The sequence below is a fragment of the Lonchura striata genome, chromosome 18 (assembly GCF_046129695.1).
Source record: "Lonchura striata isolate bLonStr1 chromosome 18, bLonStr1.mat, whole genome shotgun sequence".
Lineage (NCBI taxonomy): Eukaryota > Metazoa > Chordata > Aves > Passeriformes > Estrildidae > Lonchura > Lonchura striata.
In genome coordinates, this window is record NC_134620.1 from 4,273,304 (window position 1) to 4,298,419 (window position 25,116).

Here is a 25,116-nt window from a genome sequence, read left to right on the forward strand (position 1 = left end):
TCAGCTGCACTTGCTGCCAGCCCGAGCATCCTGGGGCTGAACCTCGGGAGTGCTGGGGACAGCACAGTCCCAACGTGTGCAAAAAGAAACAGGGAATCGTGGCACTGCCTGACTGAGCAACCAGCATCTTCTTTCTACACGATTCCCCAGGAAGCTGAATGAGATGAAAAGATCTATTGCTTTTTGCTTTGAAGTGTTAAATCTGTCTTTTCCTGTGTCCCCAGCTGGTACCAAACTTATCAAGTGGAGACAATGAGCCTGGTTTAGCTGATATCCCACAGCTGTGACTATTCTCCTTCCTGAACTGCTAACTCATGCTGCCATGCAGCAGGAATCCTATTTCTCAATGAAATCTTCAGAGGAAAGATTTATAGCTTTGCAGAAAAGCAGTACAGAGTATCTGCAAAATGCAGCCCAGCATTCCACTACTGTGGATGTTTCACCATGGGCTGGTTTGCAGCACAGTCCAGAGACAGAGACAGTGCATTGACTCAAGCCCACAGTAAAGAGGTCCTTGACACACCAGGGTGGGAATTGATCAGTAAGAAATAAATATATATACACACACATAAATACATATTTTAAATATATATAATATACATAGTGCATATACATAATGTATTGCTTGTGTATATATAATACATGTATTTTGTATAAAAAGCTTCACATTCAAGTAAAGGGATATATTAAAATATCAAGAGAGGAGGACCTTTGGAAGTTAACCTTAAACAGATAATCTGCTGTAAGCAAAATTCTTCTTAGGATCATCAGGATGGATGTTCCTCAGTTTCAAAATGTGATCAATTCAGAGGTTAGTGTTCCACTGAAAACTGAGAAACACAACCCAGTGGAAAATGAGAAAAAGGGGGGAAAACTGATAATGGAAAGTTATATGTAGTATCAAATATATTGATTTATGAATAAATCCTTTACTTAAGATATCCCATGTTTGGAGGGACAATAGCAATGTTTTAATTTGAGTTTGTAACAGTCCCTCAGTGGTTGTGAGTTTTTTTCAATCAGACTATCATAGCCAAAGGAAAAGGAAAATTGAATGATCAGAGGAAGGGGTGAAAATCAATAGTATCGTGAACCCTAAAAGATAGTTCACAAAACCTGATACAAAATATGGCTCATGCAGACTTGTTCTGAACCTAAAATATGAAATGTATCATGAGCAGAGAGAATATTGGATGGAAATTCTGAACCTCAGTTAGCCCCGGATTGGTTCAATGTCTAAATAGAAATTCTCTTGAAATCCCAGTGGCCTTCATCTTTAAATTGTTGAAATTACGATCACAAAATCAGTGAGTAAATCACTCTGATGTTTTACAAATGTAGATGATGAAAATACAATGTGTATCTAATTGTGTAAATGTACAAACCATCATTTGTGCTTGAACAATGCAGTACAATTCCAGGACTGTGATCAGGGGGTTATGCAAAGTAGGCATGGCAGAACACAGCCACAGTCAAGAGGATGATGCCATTGATATTCACAACGTTTCTCCACAGTGGCACTTCACTGGTGTCTGTTAGTTTCTTCTTCAGTGCTTCTTCTTCCTCCTTGCTCAGTTTGGGGCCCTTCTGTTGGTCCAAGCCACAGAACCAGTTGTAAGCTTTCCTACAGCATCCTGGCTCCTCCTGGTTTTCTTCATTAACTGGAAGGAATAAACAATCTGGTCAGGAAAGGTGAGTACAGATCATGGCACACACTTGATCTCTGGGACCGAGAACATTCCTGTTCTGATTTATGGTCATAATTCAGTTGGGGGCATCTTAGTACAAAACAGCACAAGAATTAGGTTAATATTGCGTTTTCACAGCTCATCTGGGAAAAGAGGGATTTTCTACATGTTCCAAGAGAGCCTTCTGCAGAAAGCACTCGGGCCTTTTGCAGCCCAGAGACTTGGCCAGGTATTGGGGAAGCAAAGTGCTTCAAAGCTTAAACTCCATTTTTTCAATATTTTCTACACTCTGAACTGAAAGACAAATAAATTAATTTGAGAATACTGATGAAAAGGAACTTGAGAGCAGAACCAGAAACCCAGTAAAGAGAGCAGGTGGGTTTGCAATTTGTTTTCATGGTTCCTTCAATCCTGACCACAGCCCACTATTTGCAGGTGAATTCCCTCCCAGTGCTGGAGTCACAGTTCTGCCAATGCACAGTGCCTCTGACCCAGAGCACTGCCATTGGTTTACTCCTAGAGCTGCCACCAAGATAGCAAGAGCATAAGATTTTCTCCCTTCAAACCCACTTCACTTCTGATTTACACTGAGCTTGAGAGATTGGAAAAGGCAACTCATGAGCCATTTAAATCTGTGGCGGCTGAGGGTTTGTTGCTGGGGAGAGGGAGGATCTCTTCAACTATCAAGCATGTTAATGTTTCTTCAGGAATGAAACAGGGATACTCAAATATATGACAGAATCTCTAGGTATTCAACAGTTACCTGATTCATTATCTTTTTCATCAGCTCTGTCCTGCTCCTCATCTGCATCAAGATCAATCCGTTCTTCTTTGCTGTGCCGCAAGGACCAGCACAAGCGGTAAAGCTGCCACAGAACAAAAGGACTTAAATTGATCATGGGCTGACTACACAGAGACCAACCAGCCTGGCCAGCACCTGAGCTGGCTGTAAGACCACAGCATCCCAAATGTCTGGGACGTCCCAGGCTGTTAGGAGTCACTGAAGATCTGTGACAGGTAAATGAAGACTATTTCCTTTGCTTTCTTACAAGAGCTGTATGCTGGGGTGGCTGAAGTGTTGGAAGTTACACACCAAGTACGATCTGGTGGTTTCATTGTGTTCCATTTCTTGAGGAGCAGGAGTGCAGTAATACTCACATGTACATCAGGAATGGGCTTGGTCATGAAGGAGACTGCCAGGATGACGATGGCAGAAACCCCAAAGAGGATCAGTGCAAAGTAAAGGTAGTGAATGCCACAGATGATGAAGGGGCAGTTGGAAGGGGCCACACAGCTGCCAGTTCCATAGGCAAACTCTGCAATCATCCTGCCGAGTCCAGCTAGCAGCCCAATGATCAGGCCCCAGAAGGCACCCTGCAGACAAGGGTGTGACAAGAAGGGACCAAAATTAGTAATTTCAAGCATGGAAATAAACTGTAAGGTCTCAAACAGTTGCTGGAGGAAACATGGATGTAGTAACATGGATGTGTTACAATGGCTTTGGTGTGTGGGTTTTAACTCAGATGCTTTCAGTGACCTTATTTACAGCTCAGTGTATGAGCACAACTGAAAGGGGCAATGAACAGCTCTGAGATGTCAGGCACACCTCAGGACACCCCGTCCAGACCATTTCTCACAGTCCATCTGGCTCCACACAACTGTCCCCTTCTACAGGACAGGTTTCAGCCATGGATTGCACACCCCAGGGGCTGGTCTTACACCTTTTTACCTTTGAGGTCTTAATCCCTGACAGCTCTGGCACGATGGAACTAGCTAGAATGTTGTGTCATCTTTCCTGAAATGTGTGTCTGGTTTACCTGCTAATGGCCCTGAGTAATTACTTAATTCTCAGCAGCCTTGGTGGGTGCCTGGTGTACAGTACCACAGCCCAAAGTATAACAGACACACAGGTATGTGTGGGCAAAACTGAAATATGGGAAATTCTGTTTAAACATAATTTTTTTTGTTTTACTGTAAAGGTGCTTGATCATTGGAACAGGTTGCCTAGAGACACTGTGGAAGTTCCAGTCTTGGGGATATTTAAAACCCAACCGGACAGGATAGGTAGTTTGAGAGTAAGAGGTGGTTTGTTTGGTAAAGGAGCTTGGTGACCAATATACTAAATGAAAACTTTCAAATATGTGTCTATAGATTATCCTTTTAGCACACTTCTTGGCAAAGTGATAGGTAACCTAAGCTTCAAAGGTATCTGTGAATTCCTAGCTGACTGTTTATCTATCAGACTAAGAAAGAACTTTATCCAACTCATCTCTGAAACCTCAGGCTTTGGGGTATGGAGACACAAAACCCCTGGGCTATACTGGGATTAAAATAAACAGGAAGAAGTTGCTCATAACAAAAATAAACCCAGTTCCCCCAATTCCTAAAGGAACACATGGCATACCTGTTCCTTAATTTGCATTTACCTGCTCATTGACACGCTTGCAGAAGATACCAAGCAGGAAAACAGCAGCAATGGGAGGTCCCAGGTAGCTGGTAACAGACTGAATATAATCAAAGAGCTGCCCACTCTGAGCTGACTGCACCACGGGAACCCAAGCAATGCTGATGCCAATTAAGAGTAACATAAATGCCCTGTAAACATAGCCAGATATTCAATTAGCCATCTGCTTAGAAGTATCTATACTCTATCAGAAAGAAAAAAGAACATCAATTAATCAATAATTTACATGTTCATTTTGTATTTCAACTAGTGAAATCAATTATAATGGCAAATTAGCACTGCACAAACAAAAGAAAGCCAAGTTGGGTATTGTGTATGTCAAATACCCATCAGCGCATGGTTAAATATGCAATCAAAACATACAAAAATTACTTTCTCCTGTGGTTGTTATGTCCAGAGACAAACCAATAGCAGATGAACTAGAACCAGCTCATTGACGCTGCAGCCTGGTGCAGCACGGAGCCCAGGAAGGTGATTTAAAAGATCTTCCTTCGAAGAGCGGTGGGAAGCAGCGACAACGATCTCGGCTGCTCCGTGCAGCCCGTGCGCTCCTTGCGGAGCGGGGCTGTTCCCAAGGGAGCGCACCGGGCGGGGCCGGGCAGAGGCCGCGCCGGGCGCCGGGGGGAGGCGGCCGGAGCACCGAGCGCTCGGCCGCGCTCACCTGCCAGCCAGCATCAGCTCCTTCTCAGATGGCCGCGTCCGAATTTTGGTGTAAATGTCCATCGTGAACAAAGTACTGGCACTGTTAAAAATGGATGTCAGGGAGCTCATAAGGGAGGCCAGCATGACTGACAGCATCAGACCCCGCAGACCTGGAACACAAAGGTGGGAACAGGGATGAGCTTTCTGTGCACGGCCTCAGCACCTGGCACCAGCTGTTGGTCTGACCCTTTCCATCGGCCAGCTCTGAGCATGTCTGGCACATTTATGTGCCTGACATAAAATCCTGCCTGACACTCACTTGCTGGGCAAGCAGAGCTTGCAAAAAGCTACAGCGGTGCCAGGGAAAACATTGAGCTTTTAGCAGTTAGGTACTTCTTTAGTGAATTCTGCCTGATTAAATGCTGGAATAAAAAGAAAACAATATTAAGTAGCTTTTCCCAACAGTTATAAAAATAATTCATTTTGTTTGCAGGAGAGTGCTCACTTGCTTGTTGTATATTTGTGAACCAGGTATTTGCCAAAAAATGCCTACTTTCTTTTACTGTCTGGCAACCAGAGTAAGACACTTTTCCAGGTGGCTTGGTCTGGTCACAGAGCATGAGGAAGTACTGCAGGATTTTAACAGCAGTTATCAAAGGATGGGAAAGTACCAAAGCTATCAGGGAAGTGCCATGGTCTCTGTAATAAAAACCTGGCTTTTTTGCCTCATGAGCCAGCACCTATCTCTTTGGGGTTGGCAGGAGGAATAGGCCACCAGCTCAGAGATCCTGGCAGAGAGTCTTTCATAAATCATTGGCCAAGCAGGTTATATTTTACCTTCACAAAAAGGGAGCTCATTTACCATTTCAGCAGGCAGTATGTACCAGCTGAGAGCTGACTCTCAGTGTGGAGCAATTCTGCACCTACAGCTAATACAGACAGCCCCTTTGGTTAATAGTACATAATTCTAGCAAGAATTTTGGAACTAAACACGGGTCTTGGACTCCTTCTATCACTTGTTTTTGCAGTCTGGCTTTCCTAAAACAAAGAAACAACAAATACAGACAGCGTCTTACCATTTGGCATAAGCTCCACTACCATTTTTGGATAAGCAATGTTTGTACAGCCCACTGCAGTGCCACAGTAGTGCTGACAGACTTCAGGCACAACACAAGCCACCACATCTGAGGAGAGGATAATGAGACACTGAGACAAGGTCATGTAAACAACAGATTGCTCCCAAATTAACAGAGCTTCTAGAATGGATCTCTGTGTTGAGCCACCAGATTGACACGTTTGACTTCATCCTTGGTTTGCTGGCAGGGAGGAAGGTGATTCTTCTCTTCCTCTCTAAAAGAATACTGACAAGTGCTGCAGGTCAAAAGAAAATCTACACTCGTTTGTCAGACCAGGGCTGAACAACATAAGGAGACTAAGTAGAAAACCAAGCAGAGGAACACAAGCCTACTCCCTGCAGCCTGAACCTCTCTCCTCTGCCTGCTGCCAAGCACAGCCAGACTCTCTGCTGGTCAGGGAGATGGGAAAGTGGCATTTCCCCGTGCTGCCCTTGGGACTGCCCATGGCCCAGACCCTGCAGTCTGTGACTGATGGCCCTGTCCCTCCAATTGACAGCATTTTCCACTCATTCAGTCAGAGTGGGGCTGTAACAAACAGACAGCTAGGGAGGGACACTGTGGAATTTCTTTCCCCTAAAACAGACAGCAATAGTATTAGCAGAAACCTGGGATCAGGGAAAAGAGGAAGGCCTGGGGCTTCTAACAGTGCAGCTAGCTGAAGGTCCCTGGACTATTTGGATGAGAAGATGACAATCTAACAGGTATTTTGGAAGGAACAAAGAGATTGGCAATGAAAAGCAGGCAGCAAGAACTTTGCTTTTCCATACCCATATCATACCTGTGTACAAAATCCGGCTGATCATTCCAGGCATCACTATGATAAACATGGGCAAGAGTTTGAGGTACCCACACATGATACAGCCAGCCTTCACATGGGACATGTTCTTGCCAGAGAGACATCTTTGCACAATAACCTGTCAATGACACATGGCAGCTGTAACATTTCCACGATCATACCATGCCATGTTCCACATACAAGGTGCTTCTTAACTTCTGTGATAGCACAAGAGCCTATTTAGCATTTCTGCCACTAGGAAAAATGAAAACTACATGAAAATCAAATAATATGTTTGAAATAAGTAAAGGAAAATATTACTTATCCAATGCATGTTTGAAGGGTAAGACTTCTCTCACAAGAAGTTTTTAAAGCAGACAGACTAAAAAGCCAAAAAGGAATAGAATGTTTAACTGAGCAGTAAATACAGTTACATTGGGGATTTTGTTAATTTGTTGAGAATTCGTGATGATCTTTCTCACAATTCAGGATGCAGAGAGATCATTTGTTAGAGGCACATTCACATGTTGCAGGAGCACATTTTTCTTTACTCATGTCAGTGTGATCTCTTGAGGAAACTGGACAGTAGGTTTTAGAGAGAAGGAAGGATGACTGGGGAAGAGTCTCCAAGATGAAAGATCCAACATATAATGAATCCCCCCAGGACTGTGCAAGCAAAGATGAAAGCTGCATATACAGGAAACAAACTTGTCTTACTGAAAAGGGAATGGTATCTAGACCCATCTAACAAGGGTCATTTGTTCCATGGCTTCCTAAGTAAGTGTTCACAGCCCAACCTCTCTGTTTTCACACATGGTCACACATAAAAAATGAGAAAGGAGGCAGACACAGATCTGCTGGGCACAAGTGTGCAGGAAGATGTGAAAGAACACCCATTCCATTTTCTTACATGTGAGAGATGCCTCGAGACCAGGAACTGAAAAGTCACTGACCAGTCTTGAAATAACAGCCAGTTCTGTGGGCCAGCTTTGCATTAGAGGGGAAGATCAGAGTGGAGCACGGAGCTCTGTGTTTGGCCTTTGCAAGGTGCTGGGCTCCCACATTACCTGATCTGTGCACCAGTACCACATGGCAAGGATGCTGAGGCCGAAGACGAGGCCTGGCCAGGGCAGGTCCCCGCTGCTGGCGTCTCGGAAGATGTGGAAGGCGTCCCTGCGGGGCGTGTAGCACGCGGGATCCACCGCCGTGCCCCCGTAGGAGACGTTGGATGGAATGGCTGCCATGTACTTCTGCATGAAAGCCTCATACCCTCCTACTTCAGCAAATGCTGCAACACAGAAAGTAAAAGTAGCAATAAAGGATTTATTACTGAAATCTCACAGCTTGAGAGTGTGAGGAGAAAAGCTTCCTTAATGTGGTCATAAAAATCCTGTCATGGGATGCTGTTTATTACCTTACACATTCACTTGTGCTTGGGAGACAGAGTGACTCAGTGACTAAAGCTGCCTGACTTTTGGCAACATGCCCGTTTTCTTCCCTGATAAATACATACAGGAGCCAAAACCTCCTGGTCAAAGTAACAGTTTCACACTGCAGGATTCATTCCTGTAGCCACTGCAAGATTTGTGGCTGAACATTCCCGTTTAACTCATCCGATTTACTTACCAAATCCCATGAGAATAAAGGATCCCAATACCATGATGAATGTTTGTAAGGTATCTGTGTAAATCACAGCTGCAAGGCCACCTAATGGCGGAGAAGTCAGAACAAATAAGTTAGCCCTGGGCAAATGTCTCAGTGGAAATGCTTTTTTCTTTTTTTCCCTTTTCCCACCACCTCTGTTTTTCAAGGACCACTATAAATAACCCCCCTTTCAGGTTTTCTTTTCTCCCTTTTTCTCCACTTCTCTTTCTTCTGGCTCCCTCAACATCTGATTTATCAGACTACTCTGCAAACTCACCTGTGATGGTGTAAAGAGCAGTAATAGAAAGCAGGATAATTATGGCCAAATAAAGATTCAGCCCTATGGCCAGCTGGATAAATACAGCTCCAGAGAAGATGTCAGCCTAGAAAAGAAAAAATGGTAGGTTCAGCAATGTTTAGGTTCATGGTGACCTATTATAGTTCCATGATGAGGGCACTGAAATACACAACTCTGCCCCTTGTAGTACTGCACACACAAATCAAAAAGAAAATAGAAGCCATTTCTGTGCACCTGCCAGTGTCCCCTCAGAACTGTGGAGTTCTTAGTACCAGAGGTGTAACACTTCTTAGAGAATTTCCAGGCCTTTTTTAACAGAGTTGTTTTTTCTAGACAGTTTCCTCACTGTTCAGTACTTAGGCACTAAGAGACAGATTCAAAACAAATAAAACTGAGTTCCCTTTGCTGCTGTGTGAAGGGCTGGGCTGTGTGACACCTCCAAGACATGGCAGAATTCATTCAGTGTCACCCCACAAATCTCTTTCCCTTTACTGCTCACATGTGGTGTAGCTCGTCTTGCTGGCTCAGGACAAACGGTGCATTTGCATTAAAGACAAACATAATTTTTAAGTTCCTGTCAGAAGAACTGACAGCAGTTGGCTAAGAGAGGAAACCTTTAGCTCTTGCATAAGGAAGCAATTGTTCAGGTTTCAGAGTAACATTGGGACGTTAATCCCATTAAATCAGTTCCCGATTTAGAGATAATTGACATCAATGTTATTTATACAAGTTTGCAATCAGAATAACTTGCCCTGCTGCACTTGTGATGCCTTACAGTAAATTATGCTTTCATTAGAGGCTGCTCCTGAGCATGCAGCTCACGGGCTCCCTCCTCCCCCTGCATGCACACCGCCCGTGGAGGGCTCTGCACAGGGACTGCCATCCTCAGCTGCCAGCGGGTCCCCGTGGGCTTCAGGAGCTGAAGTAAAGACACAAAACTCTGCCCAAGCCCTGGGGGCTCCGGGGCCGGCCAGAGCCGGGATGACAGCCCAGCCCGGGCACACACCACCCCCACAGGGCGTGCTGCAGCCTGGGAGAAGCCGAGAGAAAAACCATCTTCATTCCCGAGACGCTGAACGGAGATGCAGGGCAGCGCCTGCTCTGCGAGTGACAGAGGGGTCCCACTCCCAAACCCTGCCTTGGAGCACATTCCTTAGAGGCTTTGCTCTGGCCCTGGGAGCCAGGGCTTTAGCTCTTACCCCAGTGGCTGTCAGACCACATCCTCTGCCCCACATCTCTCTATGGCAATTTGTTTCTTATCTTTTCACGCCACTAATCAGTCTGTGTTCCTGACCTTCCTTTTATTGTTCTTGGCTTTAGTTTATCATTAAATATTGATGGGCCTAAAATGATTCCCACAAAGAAATGTATAGTTAATTATTGAGCATTCTGGGAAATGTATCAACTTCTTCAAATTGCTGCGTTTCTTCCAGTTTCACTGCTTCTCCTCCCCAGTAAGATTATTGCCTTCCAATATTTCCCTGTTTCATTCATAGTCTTTTATAGACAATCTTCAGCTAATCTCTTATTAGAGTCTCTCCCCTTTACACTACAGGCTACCTCTGCAAAGGCAGGGATCACAAAGCAACACCTGGCCAGGAAAGTGCCAGCTGGACATATCCTGTAGGTGCCAGAGCAGGAGCACCTACTCAGCCCCTGCACTATCACTCCTAGGAGAAGGTCATTCTTCTCTTCCTCTTTCCCCTGGGAAGTCTATGCCCATAGATTTCCTACTGAAATTATGCACAACAAACAGAGAGAAAAATGCTCTAACAGATTCAGAAGTTCCAGTTTATGATTTCTGATTTCTTCAAAAACATTCAGACCTTAATTCTGTCTTGTCGTAACTTAGCCTATTACTATCCATCAATACTTTATTTTTACTAGACATTTCCTTTGGCATAATGAGCAAGATCATCAACACAGTGGCTAAAAAGCCTCTGCAAGCTGCTATGGCAGTGTTCACAATGTGCTGCACACTTACGGAGCAGGTACAGGTGAGGTCCCTGTGTGAGCAGAAATTTCTGTATGACACAAATCCTTTGGGCTCAAAAATCATATGTATCCTGATCCCAAGGATTAACTCCTTTGCAGCATGTCCTTGTCAGTAAAGTGGCTGATTAGCCCCAAAGCATGGTAAGAAATCAACAAAACCAACAGAAAATGTGCAGGGAAAGAGAAATGGAAAGGACAGTGGAGCGGTGTGCAAAGGGAATCTGATCCTCACACGGTGGTGGCACTGGGCCAGAAAACACAGCAGGAGTCACACGACATGATATGTGATTCTGCTCCCTAGAAAGTATTGCTATAATTATATTAAGTACACTACATAATATTTCAACACAGCAAAGAAGAAGCACATGAAATAACTACCCCAGAAGCAAGAGATGCCACTCTTCTCCAAGGGTAAGAGGCGGTGGGAATTGCTGGTGGGTGTGACCTCCCACTCAGGGCAGGGCAGCAGCCCATCCTTCTCTATCAAATCTCAAAGAGCCCCAGAAATCACACAGGAGTATTTGCAAAGGCAGCACTGCAGAAAGTACAATACAATGGCTTGTCAACACGTGGATGGATTTGGATATCCAACGTGTCTGTGGGGAGGGAGGCTGTGCTTGTGCCTCTCCCCTCAGCACAGCTCCCTACAGCCCAGCAGGGAACAGCCCTTCCCTCCCTGCTCTGGCCATAGCAAAACCTACTCCGAGATCCTCTGACAGCACCTGACACCTCCAAGGATTGGCTGCTCTGCCTAATCTGAATCAAACAGAGCAAGTGAATCGGTCCTGGGCAGATCCTGCCCATCCAAATGCAGCACATGAGGCAGAAATGCAGAGACCTGTCTGTACACTCCAGGAATCTCAGCTGTACAGACAGAGACACTGCCAGAGCTGCTCAGGACAGTTAGGGGCAACCAAAGAAATGCTTAAGGAAATTGAACACCATATTTTACCCCTGCACAGCACAGAGACCCAGCTCCAAGGCACTTCCCCACAAACACCTGGAATAAAGGGGCTGATGGGAAGCTGGGGTGGGCCAGTGGCAGAGTGGGGCCCAGGTAACCTGCACCTGTAACAGGTGCTGCTGTATGGATCCCTTGCCTATGGAGAGGCTGTTTGAGCCTCATGGCTACACTGGAAGCTTATATGCAGAATCTGTTTTTCCTGGAAACGGGACACTCCAACTGAAACAGTGAAAAATCCCATCATCAGAGCCTCAGGCATGACACAGGCTGGAAATCAAAGCTGGATAGTAAATCCAGAACCTACACAGCACCTTGATAGGCTCACCACCAACATGTGTTGCTGAAAAGGACTGTGAGTCACTGACTGGAGGAGCTCCTCTGCTGCTGGAAGGTCCAGAACTTTGTGTTGTACCCAGGAGTTCTGATTCTGATAGTTGAGCACAGCTACAACAAACTCTCTAATCCTTTTGAAATATACAGAAATCCAGCTCTGAGGCCAGCTCACACTACTAACCTGTTTAATTTATAACCTCTCTAAGGATCAGTTATAATGTGAGAATGAGAGCAAAAGGCCAATCTTTTAGCTTAAATTGCACTATTATCACTCAGCTCCCATTCAGAGGGCAAAGACTAATCTGCCATGACAACTTCTGCAAAACAACAGACTGAAGTGTGCCTGAACTGTGGACTTCCTTAGAAGCTTGGTACTTTCAAGACATGTGGAAAATACCAGCTCTTTTTACTACTCCACAGAAACACATCCATTTACTTAATAAACATTAACTTCTTAGTACCTTAAAGTTTACACCAATCACTTGCCCATTAAAAGAATCTCTCTTCTTCCCTCCTTTCACCTCAGCTGTTACAATTTGCCTCATTTTCATTTCCCCACTCTTCCATTTTCTAATTCTTGTTATTCTTTTTTTATCCATAGTCCCCTTGCTCTTTACCCTCATCTATATTACTGATGGCATGTTCACCAGGAGATACTAAAACAGATGAATATGAAATCTAGGGACAATAATTCCTGTTCTGGGTTTCACAGATCCCTAAGATAACAGACCATAATACATTACAAATTTTCCTCCACTCTGATGCTTTCTAGAGGAGACCAAATGTAAAAGTAAACCCTAAAACTTTAAAAAGTGGACAAAGCACAATAAGCATCAAAAGAAACTGCCAGGAAGAAAAAACCTTGGATTGCAACACAGAGTCTCACTGGACAGATTGAAGAAAACACAAAATCATAATTTTACAGTTGTTAATTCAGCCAAGAGCTCCAAATCTGAAATGCTTGACCAGTTATGAGAGCAATATTGTAAAAGGACATTTCTTTTCTTTAGATCGATGTAGAATGGAAGAAATTGCTGTAGAAGTTTTACTTACTGAGATCTTTGTGAAAACATATATGATCAGGGAAAGGACTGACAGGTAGACCTGGATCCGTTTCCCACCAAAACGCTTCCTCAGGTATTCTGGCATTGTCACCACCTGTGGAGGCAGAGGAGGTTTTAGATAATGGGGAACAGGTAAAATCAAATTAGAGGAAGATTTTTTGGTATTTAGATACTATGAGAGTGGAGCACAAAATTAAGAGACTGTAATTGCAGTTTCAATGAAGAGCAGCTCCAGGAATCAAAGGAGAACAAGGAAGGAGCACCAAGTACTTCTCAGCACAGGTCTTAGAACAGAGAATCCTCATTTTCCAAGTACAGAAATGCCAAAGTGCTGGTCTGGCACACTCGAATCTCGTGCCATTCATAATGAGTTTGCAGCCCTGAGCTGTAAGCACGAGCAGCAAAGACAGAGGGAACGCAGTGGTTTGACTTACCCCAGCTTTGATGTAGATGGGTACAAAGATCCATCCTAGAACCACCACAAATATCAGAGCCTGCAGCCAAGACAAGATCAGCTGAATTAGCCTCCTGCCTCTAGACACTGCTCCCAAAGACCATTTATCAGAGCCAACAGCAGCTAGAGATCACTGAAATCACAAAAACCTGGGTACTGCAGGGGTGTGGGGGGAGGAGCTTCTGCTCTGTCCTTTGATTCCCAGTTGAAAATCTGGGGATGGAATCTTGGCTAAAAACTTTATCAGGTATAATGCAGCCTGGGTTTCATGCTAGCTGTCCCAAAGCACACATGATCATGTATTTTCTACAAAACCAGCTGATTTCTTCGCACAGGATTGCCCTCTAATATTGAATTACAGCTGCACCAGTGGCACCAGACTGTCCCAGCTCTCTTCAGAGCAAGCCCAGGATGGTTGAATACTTTACAACAATTTCAAAGACTGTACAGAATGCACCACATGCAATTTGTAAAATATTTTGTATTTTCATATTGAAATTTAATAGTATTTTTGTGTGTCCATGTGTATTTTGTGAACTACTGATCTTACTTATAGCAATGCCAAGTTTTCTGACTGAAATGACTGGAATGCTGTCCAATATCGAGTTGTACATACTTAAACCAACAAATATAAAACAAATTGCTGCCCTCAGAGCTGCACTCTGTATTTATTTTGTCCACAGAGCTTAGAGCTTTTAAACTGTATCATTTAAGTTCTGCCCCTAGGTCAAAACTGTAAGATGGAGGAGAAATACTGGGTCAGCTTCTGCTGTTGTTCTGATACAAAATAGAAATAATTTGAATGGAACAGGGACACATAGGGATGACAACAGTCAACTTTGGTATTACTTTCATTACTTCTGTTATGTGTGTTAACTGTGCCACTGTAAGTCATGAGCTCTGCAGTGTCTCTGCTCAAACACCCATAGACATCATTGCTGCTTCCCAACCAACCACTGCTGTACACCGTGTACTGATACCGGTCCAGCAGGAATCTCGCAGGACAGAAAGTGTTAGAGATGTTTGCAGAAGGATATGGGGCCTAGAGATTTGTGTTCTGTTTTGATTTGCTTTGTTCTGCTGTAAAAAGAAGGAGAATCAGGTCTGTCATCGGCCTGAATATAATCAACAGGAGAGAGCTGACAGATAAACCACATATCTCGTATTCATTTTAAGCTTTGTCCTTTTCCTTAAACATTTATATCATACCAGTACTTGATTATTTGCAACAACCATGTATTTGCTAAGGAACACAAGCCAAATCCCCCAGGGTGGGAGGATCCTTTCGCTGCTCAGAAGTCAGTGGGAAGTACCGACCTGTGGAGGCTCATTCAACCCTTTGTGTCATGGCTAATTCCCTCCCCGAGGGTGAATTAGGGAGGTGAATTAGGTGAATTGTGTCGTTGTCACAACAAGGACATTGTCAGCCGCACCCACAGAGCCTGACAACACAAGGAAATGGGCTGCAGTCCTTCACGGGAGCCTCTGGGCTGCTGCAGTTTATACTGACCCTGGTACTCCGGGAAGCTCGTTTATATAAAAACGATATATTCCAGATATCTCTACCCTGTACTGGAACCATAAGGAAAACAAGAGCATAATTCCAGGAAGGAGAAGGTAAAGAAGAAAATATTTTCGGAATGCAGATGCTTGTGAAGGATGTTCAGAATTCCTTACAGCCTATGAAGAAATCAAAGCCCCTTCAATAATTTCTACATAGCAAAATGCTGCAAAAATTACCATGGATTACCTAATAAATTCTACCCAGCATCCTGCAGTCTGAAAATGTTGTTCACAAATACTTCAAAAGTAATAAAAAGACATGCATAGAGAAGAAAATCCACCAATTTATTTGGTTCAAATGCTCTCTAAAAAACCTCGACCGAAAAGTGTCACCTTTTCCAGTGGCTTAGACAGGTTAAATACTGGATTACATTGGCTCTTACTGGTCTGTGCAGAAAACAAGTGTTGCCAGGCAAAAACTTTGACAGTCCTAAATTATTAGGCAATGTTATTTTGATTAAGCTCTGCAGATAATCCAGATGTCACAAGTATTTCCCTGACATATTTGCCACTTACATTCCACTCATATCCTCCGATGGCAATTCCTCCAGCTGCTGCTGTTCCTGCTATTCCCACAAAGTGCCCACTGCCAATGTTGCTGGCAAACAGAGAAGCACCAATCTGCAAAGAGGAAAAAACAAAAACTGGCTCTTATGTTTGTGGCAATTGCTAAAAATTCCCCTTCATTTGGCACATTGCACTCATGCCTATCTGTGGTGGTGGTGATGAGAATGACTGACACTCAACTTCCTTGACAGCTTTCAGGACTCCCACTTACTGCTCCCACTGAAACCAGAGCCTCCAGCCATCACATCTAAAATAGTGAAGAGGATGTTGAATAAAATATCTTCCAGTTGAGTCAAAAAATATATTACACCAATATAGATTTTAAAATGTTTGCAAAACTTGCCAAACTGGCATTGGGATGATATCCAGGCAATCAGGGAAGAAGACTGTGATTTTCCTTGTTCAAGGAGAGAATGACAGGGGTATCCCCACTTGTCAAACCTGCACTCCCTGTTCCACGTTGCACAGCCTGTGCATCCAAATGTGCCAGCTGGACTTGGTTCACTTTTAGCCAACAGGTATTTGCTTACTGAATAAAATTCTGAAAGCTGCATAGCAGAGAAAATGCCTCTGGAAGAAAGAAGTAATAGTAAACCAAGGAATTAGAATTAAGGAGTGCTGGATCTTTAAGACCCCCAAATATTGCATTGATCATACAAAAAGAACAGTAGGGAGAACATGGGAATTGGTGAACAGGGAGAGATTAAAAAAATGAAAGGTTCCTCTTGGTTTACAGACAGGCAGGAGCCATTCACAAAGATCTAATTCTTAATCAAGTATCTTAGACAATAGAAAAGATGAAAAGGAATGAGCTTCATTTCCTCAAAATGAACACATTAAAAGGCTGCAGAAATACCCAGGGATAATTTACTGGATCAGGTACTGAATAATGCAGGGTGAGAAGTCAGGCATAAAAAAGAGGTTGGATTGGATTGAGTATTGCGGGCAAAAGACAAGGAAGCTGGAAAAGTTCTGAAATGGAAAAATGAAGTGAACAGTTTTTTATTATTTTCTATTTTTTCTTACATCCTCTGAAAACTAAAGCAACAGCAACAACAACAACTAGGATTAAAAAGAAAACCACATAGAAAGCAGGCAAGGGAATTCCTGCTGATGTCTTCTAATGCTCTCATTTGAATCATGGAATCTCCTGAGCTGGAAGGGGCCCACAAGGATCATTGAGTCCAACTGATTTGAATGGCAGCAAATATTCAATCAATATTTCTGGGAGCACAGGGATGGTCACCTGAGTTTTGGGAGGATGAAGGATTTCATCATAGAATTCCACCTCTGCAAAGCAGATTTATTCTTCAGAGCTATGGCATAGCCAGAAATAGCAACCACGCTCTTCAACCCACAATCCTGATCTCTCATAACAAATAGATTCTTCTCCCCTATTTTTATTTGCAACACACAAATAAAATTCAGAGGGCTCCACTCTTTCTCTTCCAGGCTTACTGTTCTTCTCTTTCCCAGTCTGATCTCCTGATTTCTTCAAGTCTTTTTCTGCAGACAAACTGTTCTTTTGCTGTGACAGCAAATTTCTGTTTCTAAGTTCACTTGGTTCTGGATTTGGGATTCTTTTTTTTACACATTTCTAAAAGCCAGTTGTGCCCTACAGAACTCTAACCAATTGATCATATGACATTTCTACAGGACTGATAAGTTTTGCAGCAAACATTGGCAAACAAAAGACCTCTGTTTCTTCTAACCTCTTTGTGACAGCAACAGTTTTCCAGAAATGATAGTGAAGCAAACAGTGCCACTTATACCAAGCATTAGCACTTTTGACCAATGCTTTCCTTGGAGATAAATAATTAAACTTAAATCTAGGTTACTAGAAATGCAATCACCAGAAAATATTAACAACATTAATCTCTGATTTTGTTTAATGTGTTCCCTCTCCTGTTTCAAAAGCTTAAAGGCAGATCCAAGTAACAAAAGCAGCTAAAGAAGAACTTTGAGAACTGACAGGCACAAGCTTTGGCTCAGTGCCTGAAACCCCAGGACATACTGCAGGCAATGCTGCTGATGCTGTGTCCTCAAATTTATCTAAAATAACATTGTGTTGAAAGAAAAATACAGAACCAAACCAAACCAATGCAAAACTACCAACGTATTCAGGACCAGCAGGAGAACAAAACAATGTGAATGCAAATCCCACATTCACATCCTATACTTTTTTTCTCTGAATTAGGGAACATCCATTGCAGCAGAACTTTAAGATCAATATATACTAATAATGGATGCAATTTTAAAAATAGGTTTCAGTTATGTCATATACCTGGGAAGGGAGAACATGTCTTCATAGCCAGAAAAATGCAGATTACCCTTAAATCTGCAGCACAGTCACAGCAAGAAGAGTGCTGACCAAATACCCTCACACACCATTGACTGCTGATGCCAGAGGGGAAAGAGAAATTTCCCATCTGTCATATTTTAAGGATGAGGAAAGAAGGTAGATGGGCTCTGGGCCCGAGCTGCCTTGCTGAAGAACTTACTGCTGTGGGATTTTGTACTGGAGAGGCTGATTACTGGAATTCTTGAATTGCCATTGGTAGATGCTGCTGAACAACTTAAAAACTCTGTGCTGAACTGGGAATGGCAGAGGGAAAAAATCTTCTGGAACTATTCCCAGTGAATGTGTGAGTGAACTGACTTTAAAGACAAATCTAGGAGGAAAGGTGAATAAAGTTGGTTGAAAGGGACAAAAGCTGCTAAGAGGGAAAGAGGATGAAAATCCTGAACTAACCTGAGGCAAACGTGGAACATTAACTTTTTAAATATATTTTAAGAGGTCAGGCCTTAACAAGAGCATTCTGTTCAGCAGAAGTAGCACCACCCTGAAACAGATGATGACCACTGTGGTTTTTCCTGTTATCCATTAACTCTTTCACCTTGCTCTTGTCATTAGGTGGAGGATGCAGTGAAATCCCAGCCCTGGCCATTCCCAGCTGGGTGGATGCACTCTGCAGGCCAGTGGCAGCGTGCAGAATGCAGAGCCTGTGCCTCCTCTCCCTGCCAGGACCTGCCAGCACATCCCCCTGCCCCGGTGCCCACCCTCCTGAAGGCACCAGCTCAGTACCAAACCTTTCCCCACTGATCCTCAGAACAGCAGGGGATCCTCTCCCCACACAGGGTCACTCCTGCAGAAGCTGCTTCTCAAATCCCTCTTCCCTGACACATTTCTCATTCCTGCTCCTTGAGACTGTTCATGCTTTTCTTTAACTAACAGCTCTACCCTGAAATCTGACTTTACTCTGATGCAAAGGCATTACTTTTCCTACCTGAGTTTTTGGGGATCACCCTTAGTCACTTTGGAAAAATCAGTACAATGCAATGCCACACTTCCAAGGCCCAAAGCCTTGAGACCCAAAGAAGGAAGTGTGGGCTTTTATTCTTCTTTCCCAATTAATCTGAAAGTTCTGTGAATTGCATTATTACCCAATTAAGCCACATATTTACAATTCCCAGTGTACTAAGCAGGAGGGATTGATGTTCAATAATCACCAAAATGTCTGTGCTCCAACAAACCTGCAACAGCTCAGGCTCACAAGCTGTTTTGTACTCCCCACTTCATACTCTGAGACAGAAACACCTCCCAGCCAGCTGGAAAGTCTCATGGATTCTGTAGAAATCCATTTCACTGATTTCACTTTTCTATCAGAGCTTTGCTTTGATTACTTCATTTTTCTACTTTACCTAAGTAAAGGAAATTAAAATCTTATTCACAGCAGAATTGTTGTTCCTGGTTCCTCATAGCAGTGTCAGATTCAGCAAGTGGGCAGAATCTGAGGCAATGTAAAACTTAACTGGCCGCAGAGATCAGAGAAATCACGCCAGTGATCAGTTCTGATGGCCACAAAGATAAGCTGTGCACAGCTGAAGTAAGAATCTATTGGAATTTTTGCCCCTAATTCTTATCTGTCTGACAAAGATCTAAATGTACATGATCAGAAACAAGCTGAGTTACATTTCTCTTCAGAGTGCCCTTGACCCTGCACTAATGTTCAGTAAATCTTTTTAACAGAGCTGGCCTCCACATGCCCAGCAGATACTCTTTGTCCTATTACCATTCATGCCTCAGGAACTGAGGTGTAGAAGGTAACCCATAATTTTGTGCAGACAGCTCTGTCTGCAAAACTGCAGAACCTGAAGAAGAAAATTCAAAAGCAGGAAAGCTTCAAAAGTTTGAGGTTTTTTAATTGTGCATGAAGGGCTGTTAATCCTGTGAGAGTGGCTGCTACCAAAGCTGATTGTTGTGCAGGAGCAGATACTTCATGTCCTACAATGGCAGGAAGCATTTGGCTGAACCCAACTCCTTCATCTGGCAAAGGAAGCTGAAGTTGGCAAGGCCCATTGCTAAAGAGCTGTCACTTGCCTTGAACTTCTCTGTGTCTTTTTGGAAAAAGCAGAGCTGAATATGAGGATTTAAAGAGCCATGAGTCTTTTCTGAAGATATTTCCCTCAAAGCCCAAGAGACCAAAAACAGTTTCTTGAAGATTCTTCTCTCAGTTTCTACAAGAAGACGATGTAAAGGGCACAGCATTTCATAAGCATTTCTTACATTATGACTAACAACAACAGATTTCAGTTTCAGGTGATCTCTGAGAATGTTCTTATATCCCTTTATCCCTAATTAACCATGGAACTACTGAGATTACTCAGCCACTGCACAAGGACAGTAATTCCAGTGAAGTGAGCTCCCACCTCAGCCAGAAAACTGTCTCTGGGCTTGGTTCTGCAAAATGATGAACAACTTTCCTGGATTCTGCTGGGGCAGAACAATCAGAACCAAAGCAGGACAGATTTGGCCCAGGATGTGTCTTAGTCCTACTTTATACATTGAGAAATCTAATCACAATCAGTTTGCCAGTGACTGACAAATATTCAAAATCCATATTAAAAGTAGGAATAATCTCTAACCCTTCGTTACCAGGGTCTCCTCTAGTCTACCAAGATATTATATGGTTTAAGTGAAGAGAAACCCTTTCCCAGCTTGTCAGTAAGAGATCCCAACACACTGCTATTGAGCCTCCTTCCCTCTAGGGTATCAGAAAAGCCACTCGTGGGTGCCCTGCAGAGCATAGAATACAGACAACAACTGAAAAATACAATTAGTTTAGGGGAATTCAGTTTATACCAAGTTTTTGGAAGGATTTTTTTTCTTCATTTTGTTCTGTTCCAGAAAGCAATTACATGACAAGGGTCATTATCCTGAAATGCAGGGGAGAAATCTGACAAACAAGGGTCCACTTGCGAAACAACTGCCCCCACCCTGTCTGTGGAAATGCACTGAGGCTACCCAGGACTATTCCAGCTTATCCCTGACTTGGCACAAAAGAGAAGTCAAAGCACAAAGTAAAACATCACACACAGCTTTAGCAGATGCAGAGCTGAGTTCACATCTCTGATTAAACTTTCTATACTTTCATTGATTTCCTCACCATTTCAGCCCAGTTTGCCCTGGGTGATGGACATCCCATCTACCTGCTAAGCTGTGGGAATTGGTGTTTTGGAATCTCTTTTTATCCAAGGCAAACTTTCCAGGGTGGTGCTGCTGACATGGTATTTAGTTTGTGGTTTTGGAGTGCTTGCTGTTTGTTTATTTTGAGTGATACGAGGAAGAATAGCAAGAAGGGTTCATTTTTATGGCATGGGAAGCCACTCCTGGCATTCCAAAGGGAAGGATTGAAGAGGAGATCTAGGACTGCACTGAGGATTAGCACTTTGTCCATGCTGAGCTCACAGGGCCTGGGAAGGAGGGAGGGGATCCTGGCAGGAACTGTGGGGTGATCCCTGTTGGCTTCCCCTGGAGGAGGGAAGCTTGCTGGGTCTGTTGGGTTTGTGTTGGCAGAGGACTCGGGGTCAGATCCTCTCCCCCAAGTCTCAGGGGGATCATCATCATCACTGTCTTGCTCCAGTGGTTCTCAGTGCCACTGGAGCAAGACAGAACTTTCCTGTGGTGAGTCTTTGTTGCCTTGCTGCCTCCATCTCCATTTATATCTGCACAAAAGGATGTTCATATCCCCTTGACAGGCAGACAGAATGGCACAAGGTTAAAACCAGCCCCTGATTCAAGTGACAGTTAAATAGAGTAATCTGTTTGATTTCATCTTAAAATAACTTAGAATCTCTCTTTCTTCAATCTTCCAAAGGAACCTGAATTTTCTTAGCTCTACTACATCAGATGAAGAAATCTTTTACTATCATTGGCCTTTAATCCTTTCATGTCCTTAAAGAGGCTGTCCCAATGCCTTCTAAAGGCAGAGAGCTCTCTGAAGCACAGGACTGAAAGGTGTTTCTGCAGCCTACTTCAAGAAAATTCCTAAATCTTTAGGGAACCAATATTTACTCTCAGTCTTCTGGTCCTGTAACTGAATCAATGTGTGTGGAGTCTTGACTCCCAAACCTTAATGAAGTGCAGAAACATTTTCTGAGACTGAATGCAAGATCAGAAGTGTTGAGGAATTCCATTCAACCATGCTTTACATTATTCCATCTTCTGTATTCCAGTAATATAGAAAATGCAGGTTTGTCTAAGTTGTCTGCTTTTCATATTAAAGAGACTGTATGATCAGGAAGAAATAGATAATTGTTTCTAACATCATTTCTGCCAAACAGCCTGATGGAATGGATGGCTAAAAACACTTTGTAGCTTTGGCTCCTGTTCTCGACCTTGGAAGACAATAAAGATCCACAGAAGACAATCAAGGTAAGCCACAGCTAATCTTTAAATACATTTAAAATATATTTTACCAATAACATATCAGAACATTTCCAGGACTTTTTTCTCCTTATACAGATCAGAACTTGTTACCAAAAGTAGAAACAATAAAGCAATAAAGGGGGAAATTTCAGTAAATTAATTCCTGTCTGTGACAACCTTAAAGTGAGCCAGCTTCTTTAAATGCAATTAAAAGAATGGAGTCCAAATGTTGAAAAGTTTTAAAGTGGGATGAAAGGCAAAGCACTGGATTTGTCTGTACTGACATTACAAGTGTATTTATATTCAAAGTTGATCACATAATCAAGACAGCTCAGACAACTTCCCCCAACACTCTTCCCTGCCCATCCCATGGCTCTGTTTGTGCACCTGCCCTGTGACCCCACGGCTGCAGAATGAGTTGGGATTTGCAGCCACACAAGAAAGCCACACAAGAAAGCCACACAAGAAAGCCACCACAGCCTCAGCAGTGTCCCAGGGCTCTTGGTGGAAGGGCTGGACAGAGCCAGGCTGCAGAGGCACAGCCTGGCTTTCCTCCCAGCACACAGCACTCACCGGCCACCAAACCATGCTCCGTCCAGCCAGGAAAAACCCGCCCACCGTGCCTCGGTTGGTGGAGTACATAGCCTGGAAAAAAGGGAAAAAGAAAGCTTTAATCATATTTCAAGTGTACTAGGCAAGCTATAGACAGGCTGAGAACAAACAGCTAGAATGAAGGGATAACAAAACACATAGGCAGGGTAAAGTGAAAGAAAGGGTGGCTAAAAAGAACAACCTTACGATGAAGAAAATAATACAATGGAACAATGAATCTTTTATCTAGGTCTACATTAACCATTCAAATTTCATTCCTTCACCTTTCATTATAGTGTGAAACACTAGATATAATTAAATTTAACCAAGAAAAAAATCACTCAAGTAAAAGCTCACATGAATTTTTTGCTGGGGTGAAAAGACTTTGCTTTCAGGCATCAAAATAGACTATTAGATGCAAGTTTATTATCAGAAAGTGTGCAGCTTTTTTTATTCAATACTATCCTGCCCCTACAGGTATCTGTTTTCTTGTTGTGATATGGGCATTGTACCTGATTCCCTCTGGAGTTCCAAAAGAAGAAAACACCTAAAATTTCCTTTTTACACACTCATGTTGTCTTTGTCAAGGGATGGGCTTTAGAGGGAAGTTTCTTCCAATTTTTATTAATGACCTTGAGCCATTATTTACTGAATTTCCATTGTCATCTCTGATGGACTTTGAACAGGTAAATAAAGGAAGAAGACCTGGGAAAATTATCCATATATTTTCTTCCAATGCAGAAGAAAGGAAGTAAATATGATGGCTTTACATTTAACTACACACAGTAACTGTGTGTACTGTAACTGAGTAAGTATTTGTCCAATACCGGTGTCTTCATGTCTGGAAAGAAAAAGCTCCAGGAATTAACTCAGCGCACAATGGCTGAGAAGCCAGAGATCAGCCCCTTATTGTCAGAGACCTTTAACATGAAGTTCAACCACAGCAACAGCCGGTAAGACCCAGCTCCCTCCTGCCAGCAAGGTGTTCTGGTGGACTGGGGCTTCAGATTTTTAGCTATATTTTGGCCTCTACTCCTGTGCTGAAGAGGCAAAGAAAAGGTTGTGTCCACTTTGTGCAAACTGTAAATTGGTGGTGCCCCTCAAAATATCGCCAGACTGTTAGAAAAGGATGTTTGTTCTGCAGCTGACTTTTCTGCACTGTGAAATGTTCCTGGGATGCTCCTGGAAAGCAGAGAATTCCTGAAGGGCAGCTCCTGCTCTCTGCTTGTTACTGGTCAGGCGTTCAGGTGACCAGGAGGGCTTGCCCCAGGGAAACCCGAATTCAGCGCCGTTCCCCGGTTCCCCCCATTGCAGCTCAGGGCATCGGCCCATTCTCTCAAACGCTTCAGCTCCGAGGTCCCGGCGCTGGGAGCTGCTTTTCTCCCCGGGCTCCCGGGGCTTCGCTTCCCGGGGCTCCGGGCTCCCCTCGCAGCGCTGCCAGGCCAGGCCAGGGGCAACGAGGCACTGGGGCCCGAGCGGAGGCGCTGCCAGCGCCGACAGCGCCTGCAGTGACTGCAGTGACTGCAGTGACTGCAGCATCGGCAGCGCCTGCAGTGACTGCAGCGCCTGCAGTGACTGCAGTGACTGCAGTGACTGCAGCGCCTGCAGTGACTGCAGCGCCTGCAGTGACTGCAGCACCTGCAGCGCCTGCAGTGACTGCAGCATCGGCAGCACCTGCAGCGCCTGCAGTGACTGCAGCGCTGACAGCACCGACAGCACCAGCAGCGCCTGCAGTGCCTGCAGTGCCTGCAGTGCCTGCTGCCCCGGGGCTGGTCCTGCTCTCGGCTACGATGTCTCTGCACCGCGGAGCCCAGAAACAGCCCCGGAGCGCTGCCCTCAAACGGCACCCGCAGCCTCGGCCGAGGCGGCTCTGCCGTCCCTGTCCCTGTCCCTGTCCCGTCCCTGTCCCGTCCCTGTCCCTGTCCCTGTCCTAGTCCCAGTCCCTGTCCCGTCCCCGTCCCAGTCCCTGTCCCTGTCCCTGTCCCTGTCCCTTTCCCTGTCCCCGTCCCCGTCCCTGTCCCGTCCCTGTCCCTGTCCCTGTCCCTGTCCCTGCCCTGTCCCTGTCCCTGTCCCGTCCCTGTCCCGTCCCTGTTCCTGTCCCCGTCCCTGTCCCGCTCCTGTCCTGTCCCTGTCCCTTTCCCTGTCCCTGTCCCTGTCCCTGTCCCAGTCCCTGTCCCTGTCCCTGTCCCGTCCCTGTCCCGTCCCTGTCCCCGCGTTACCGGTGCTGCC

General features: G+C 44.2%; 1 protein-coding gene across 1 annotated transcript; it reads right to left on the reverse strand.

Moving 5' to 3' along the window:
• Positions 1 to 592: 592 nt before the first annotated feature.
• Positions 593 to 25,116, reverse strand: SLC5A1 (solute carrier family 5 member 1). The gene is made up of 15 exons (XM_021549882.3): positions 25,107 to 25,116; positions 22,870 to 22,941; positions 15,537 to 15,641; positions 13,438 to 13,497; positions 12,993 to 13,097; positions 8,627 to 8,732; positions 8,332 to 8,412; positions 7,773 to 7,993; positions 6,709 to 6,844; positions 5,871 to 5,978; positions 4,814 to 4,964; positions 4,115 to 4,283; positions 2,847 to 3,062; positions 2,452 to 2,554; positions 593 to 1,661 (listed from the first exon to the last, which is right to left on the reverse strand). The coding sequence occupies exons 2-15, from the start codon at positions 22,936 to 22,938 to the stop codon at positions 1,438 to 1,440; spliced, it is 1,854 nt and encodes a 617-aa protein (XP_021405557.1). The 5' UTR covers positions 22,939 to 22,941; positions 25,107 to 25,116; the 3' UTR covers positions 593 to 1,437.